The following is a 6,039-nucleotide window of genomic DNA, read 5'->3' as shown; positions in this document are numbered from 1 at the left end:
AATTCAATGGAATCAAATCAGCGACACCTTTCATTTTTCATGCAAGCTTAATACTACTCCTGGCGTTGTATCCAAGCGTGTCATTTTATCAGAAGTTTCAAGGTTGTTTGATCCTCTCGGCCTCCTCGGCCCAGTTATTGTTACGGCAAAACTCATTTTACAAGAGCTGTGGCAGTCCGAGGTCCATTGGGATGAATCAGTACCTCAAGATATTCATTCTCGTGGGTCAAAACTTAGATCACAGTTGTTCGACATCAATCAGTTGCAAATTCCACGCTGTGTCAAGCCAAATTCAAACTCCACCGTCATTCAAGTACATGGTTTCTGCGACGCTAGTCAACGAGCTTACGGAGCTTGCGTGTACATTCGCGTCGAGCTTGGACTAGGCAAATATCAATTTGAACTATTATGTTCGAGATCTCGCGTTGCTCCCCTCAAGGCCGTGTCTCTGCCCAAGCTGGAATTATGCGCTGCCGTTCTGTTGGCAAGACTGATAGGTGGAAGAGTCGTTAAGCTTCGCACGCATTCAAACATTTTTCTGGTCGGATTCCACGATCACGTTAAACTGGATAACGTCTTCGTCTAGGAAGTGGGCTGTTTTCGTTGCTAATCGAGTGGGCGAGATACAGCGATTGACCGATCCTGGAAGCTAGCGTCACATTTCTTCGTCAAATAATTCCGCTGACATTCTCTCCCGCGGCGTAAGCCCTATGGAATTAATGGCCGAGTCTAAATGGTGGCACGGCCCCGACTTCCTCCAGCTCGATGATAATCTCTGACCGAGTAGCAGTTTCGTTCACATGGGCGAGGATATGCCGGAAAGAAGGAAGACCGTTGCGGTCGCATCCGTCATTGGTGAGTGTATCGTTAGCAAATTAACAAGCAAGTTCTCTAATCTCATTAAGATAAGCCGTATTGTGGCATATTGTTTGCGATTTCGGAGAAATCGGCGTCCGGAAGAGCTTATTCGCTTGGTATCCCCAGACGAGAAGTCATTCGCACTCTCTATCATGTGTCGAGCCGTACAGAAACGGACATTCGTCGATGAATATAGAGCTTTGAGCGGTGGGAGCAACATTAGTCTCTCAAGTAATTTACTATCGTTGTCTCCATTCATGGACGAGGCAGATTTAATGCGGGTCGGTGGCAGATTAAAAAATGCTAACATATCTTTCGACTCGTGTCATCCGATATTACTGCCGCACAGCGACAATTTAACTAGACTTATCATAGAGCATGAGCATGTTCGCAACTTGCACGCAGGGACGCAGGCCACCATGGCGGCCGTCAGACAGCGATATTGGCCGTTGGCAATACGATCAACAACCCGAAAAATTATTCAAAACTGTATTACGTGCTTTAAAGCCAAACCACGTCAGTCGGAGGCCGTCATGGGCTCGCTCCCGGCGAGTCGAGTTACGATATCCCGGCCGTTCTCTCGCTGCGGAATCGACTACGCAGGGCCGGTGATCTTGCGAGAGGGAAAGAGAAGAAACTCGCGAAATCACAAAGCCTATATAGCGATATTTGTGTGCTTTACTACGAAGGCGGTTCACGTTGAGCTCGTAAGTGATCTCACGACCGAAGCTTTCCTAGGAGCATTCAGACGATTTATCTCGCGAAGGGGGAGGCCGGCTCATATGTTTTCCGATAATGGAACCACCTTCGTAGGCGCACAAAACCGACTTAGTGAATTCTACAAAATTTATAACGAGCGACAAATACAATCAGATATTAAGCGATTCCTTTATGATCAGGAAATTTCTTGGAATTTTATACCTCCTAACACCTCTCATTTCGGCGGGCTTTGGGAGGCAGCAGTTAAGTCCGCGAAGTTTCACATGGCCCGAATCATAGGCAATGCTCACTTAACATTCGAAGAGATGCAGACCTTACTCTGTGAAATCGAGGCGATTTTAAATTCACGCCCTATGACGCCTTTGAGTTCGGATCCAAACGACTTAGAATATATCACACCGGGTCATTTTCTGGTCGGCACGGCTCTAAACAGTTTTCCTTACAGCGACCTAAGCAACGTTCCTGAGAACCGCCTCGTGCGCTGGCAAAGGGTAGAGCAGCTTCGGCAGCACTTTTGGCAGCGGTGAAGTACAGAGTACCTCCACTTCTTGCAAGAACGCACTAAGTGGAGGAGTAGCAAGGGAGCGCAATTATCACCAAATCAAATGGTGCTAGTAAGACAACAAAATTTAGCACCAATGCAGTGGGTTCTGGGTCGCGTCCAGGAAACTCATCCAGGGTCGGACCGGGTGGCGAGAACAGCCACAATTAAAACTGCCGAAGGTGTTTTCGTGCGTCCGCTATCGCGGCTTGCGATATTGCCAATAGACAATTGAATTACGGCAATATCAATGTATTTTTTAAACTTTTGTTCTAAATTTTGATCACAATTCATTCATATTTGTCAAAATAGCATATTCCCGCGCGAGAGCTAGAGTGTTAAGCGCGTACTTGTCACACCTTTTTTTTTTTGAAAGTTGGTCCTTTCAAGGGGGGCGGCATTGTTCGGTACGCGCGTCATCGTTATCGCTTGGTTTCCATTGCGCGTCTTTGAGTTTGATTCGTTTTCATCGCACTTTTGCGATTGCCCTATTTTCATCGTCTACTCCGTTTTTCTCGCGAGTTTTCCCTTGGCAACAAGCCTCCGTTTGCGCATATTCCCATAAAGCGTCGTGCGTCTTAGACAGGTGAATATTCGCGTTTCGATTGTCTTTTTCGATCCCGATTTCTGCGCTGCTCTCGCGCTCCGCGATCACAATTATTCATAATTCAGTCACCGATGCGTGCGGACGTATCTGTACATTTTTTCATTTAAGTTTTTCAAGCGTGTCGATATTCTTGTACCCCGTTTTCGCAAAAGCTGTAGTGTGTTCAAAGTTTTTTAAATAAAGTTATTAAAGAAATTAGAGAATTAGCCAGCAATTCTCGACCGCGCGTTTTCTTGTGAGTTATTTGGTGCGAAACGCGCGGACAGGGCACAAGACCCAGATTTTGAGAGCCATTCTCGAATCGAACAAGCACTAACGTTCGTTTGTCGAACGAGAGCAATAGAGAGTTAAGGCGATGCTGGACTGACGGTGAAACTCACTCGACTTCTGTACTTCAGATTGCTGCAGATTTTTCTTCTACTAACTGTGGGTCGCGCGTGAGACAAAGAGTAAGGGAAATAGGCTAGCGCTCTTTGTCAAACGCACTCATCTTTTCTTGTTCTTTTGACTTTAGCATCTCTAATGCAATATCGACTAACTAAACTAGTGCTCTGTCTCACTCAGTCTCACTCTTCACCGAGTCTCACATCGATTCTGCACGCACACATAAACACGATATTTTTGATTGGAAACATCTTTTATACTAAAGCTTCTACGATCGTTTTGAAAGCACACTAACAATCTTACGTGTACTTTACAGTACGCTGGATGGTTATTTTGTAGGTACAAAGTCTAGAACTTTTATACGCAATATATATTGTCACTAGACTACTACAGAAGCACATAGTTTTGCAACTTTTTTCCGTTTTTTCGTGTCAAATTGTAGCCAGCGTATTATGTTTTTGTCAATACTTTAATTGTAGAGAAGGATTTATCATTCTGTGAATTCAATAAAAAGTTTACTAAAATTAAAAATAATAGTGTTCAGTCGGTATCTTCAGTATCGCCTTAAGGGGCTGCTAAAGTCGTCCTTTTTTACCGATTAAAAGCGGTAATTTTTGCAAACGCTGTTTTTCTAATTACAGATTTAAAAATCCTTCTCTACAATTAATGTATAGACACTAATGTACAATGGAGGCAACGATTTAATAAGAATTATTTAAAAAAAACTCCCGACTGCTGCCAAAAGTTAGCTTTAATAAAAAAAATTAAAAAATTAATACAAAAATTAAAAAGATAATTAAAATTAAGAAAAATTTAAAAAATCAAAAGTTAATTACAAAAATTACAAAATTAATAAAAAAACAATAAAATTAATAAAAATTAAATAAATTAAAAAATTTATTAAAAAATTTGAAATAAAAAACAAATTTACATAAAAACTAAAAAATTAACAAAACTTAACAAACTTATAAAAATATTGCTTTAAAAAGTTTGAAATAAAGATCAATTAAACAATTAAAATAACAACAAAAAATAAAACCCAAGCGTGGATTTCCAGGGAAGCACAACTCTCTCTCTCTCTCTCTCCCTCTCTCTCTCTCTCTCCTTTCACAAAGATCTCCTATCTACGAACAAAGCTAGCCTATCCAAGTGAACGATTTTATTCTTATGCCTATTCGATTTTCATACACAATAAACTACCTCATTGATTTTCTTAATGACCTCATAAGGTCCTTCCCAATTATTTTGCAATTTAGGGGCTCTGCCAAGAATTCTTCGAGGATTATATAACCAAACTTTCTGACCAGGATCGAAAGTTAACCGCCTATCCCTTTGATCATACCACCACTTCAACTTTTGAGATTTCAATTCTAACCGTTGCCTAACAACGTCATGAATTGAAACCAATTTTTTCCTTAGTCTAGAGAGATATCCTCTTTCTAACTCCGAATCCTCTCCTGGAGGAAGTCCACGAAGAAGATCTAAAGGTAATCTTAATTCTCTACCCTGACATAACTCAGAAGGAGTGAAACCAGTAACTTCATGTTTCGACGATCTACAAGCTAACAATCCAAGAAAAATCCAACGATCCCAATCTCTCTGATTTTCAGAAACAAATTTGGCTAAGAAATTTAAAAGTGTTCGATGCTGACGTTCTACCATACCATTAGATTGAGGATGAAGTGGAGTAGTACGAGTCTTTCTGATTCCCAATAAACTAGATAATTCTTGAAATAATCAAGATTCAAAATTTCTGCCTTGATCTGTATGAATTTCCAAAGGAACGCCAAATCTAGAAACCACTTGGTTAACAAAAATTTCTGCAATGGTACTCGCCTTAATATTTCCAGTAGGAAAGGCTTCAACCCATTTAGAAAAACAGTCAGTTATGACTAATAAATACTTTTTTCCAGATGAAGAGATCGGAAAAGGACCTAGAATATCCATCTGAACTCATTCAAAAGGAATACCGACATTATAAATCTGAAAAGGAGATTTTCCTTTTTCAAAAGGCCCCTTCTTAGCAAAACAAACCTTACAAGTTTTACACCAATGTTCGACATCTTGCTTACAAGTAGCCCAATAAAATCGTTTTCGGATCTTTGCCAAGGTCTTATTCACCCCAAAATGACCTCCAGAAGGAGAATCATAAGCTTCCTCTAACACTCGTTGAATAAATTTTCTTGGGACTATTGTTTGAAGAATTTCTGTATGTAAATCCGGAGAAATCCATCTTCTAAATAACACTCCATCTTTGAGAATCAAAGAATCCCACTGAGTCCAATAAACTTTTGAAGATGAATCATTAGCAGCTATTTCCTGTCGAGAAGGACGAATACCAATTTCCTTGCCATAATAAATATTGACGATAGAGTGGTCTTCCAATTGAGCCTCCTTCCAATCTATAGACTCCCCTTTCTCAAAAACAATTCTCCCTAAAGAATTATTCTTTACCTCGTTTCCTCTCAACTCTATTCTTTCACAATATTTGCAAGAAAATTCAGCACAAGGACGCCTGGACAACGCATCAGCATTACCATGTAACCTCCCTGCACGATGAATTACTTCAAAATCATACTGTTGAAGACGTTCCAGCCAATGCGCTAATTGACCGTCAAGCTCTTTAAACGATAATAACCACCGTAAAGAAATATGATCTGTTCTAACTAAAAACTTTTGTCCATAAAGGTAATGATGAAAATTTTTAAAAGAATCGATGATTGCTAAAAGTTCACGACGAGTAACACAATAATTCCTTTCCGTCTTACTCAATACTCGACTATAAAAAGCGATTACCTTTTCCCCATCCTCTTGTTTTTAAGATAAAACTGCACCAATGCCATGATTGGAAGCATCTGTGTCAAGAATAAATTCTCCTGTTTCAGAGGGAAAAGATAAGATTTGCGAAGACATTAAGAACTGTTTAAGT

General features: G+C 40.3%; 1 protein-coding gene across 1 annotated transcript; it reads left to right on the top strand.

Annotated features, from left to right (window-relative positions):
* Positions 1-800: 800 nt before the first annotated feature.
* On the top strand, positions 801-2,105 carry LOC105207076. The gene has a single exon (XM_011176519.2). The coding sequence runs from the start codon at positions 801-803 to the stop codon at positions 2,103-2,105; it is 1,305 nt and encodes a 434-aa protein (XP_011174821.2).
* Positions 2,106-6,039: the final 3,934 nt, after the last annotated feature.

This window comes from Solenopsis invicta, chromosome 3 (assembly GCF_016802725.1).
Source record: "Solenopsis invicta isolate M01_SB chromosome 3, UNIL_Sinv_3.0, whole genome shotgun sequence".
NCBI lineage: Eukaryota > Metazoa > Arthropoda > Insecta > Hymenoptera > Formicidae > Solenopsis > Solenopsis invicta.
Note: the sequence above shows the minus strand (reverse complement) of the source record. Positions and strands in the feature narration are given on the sequence as shown.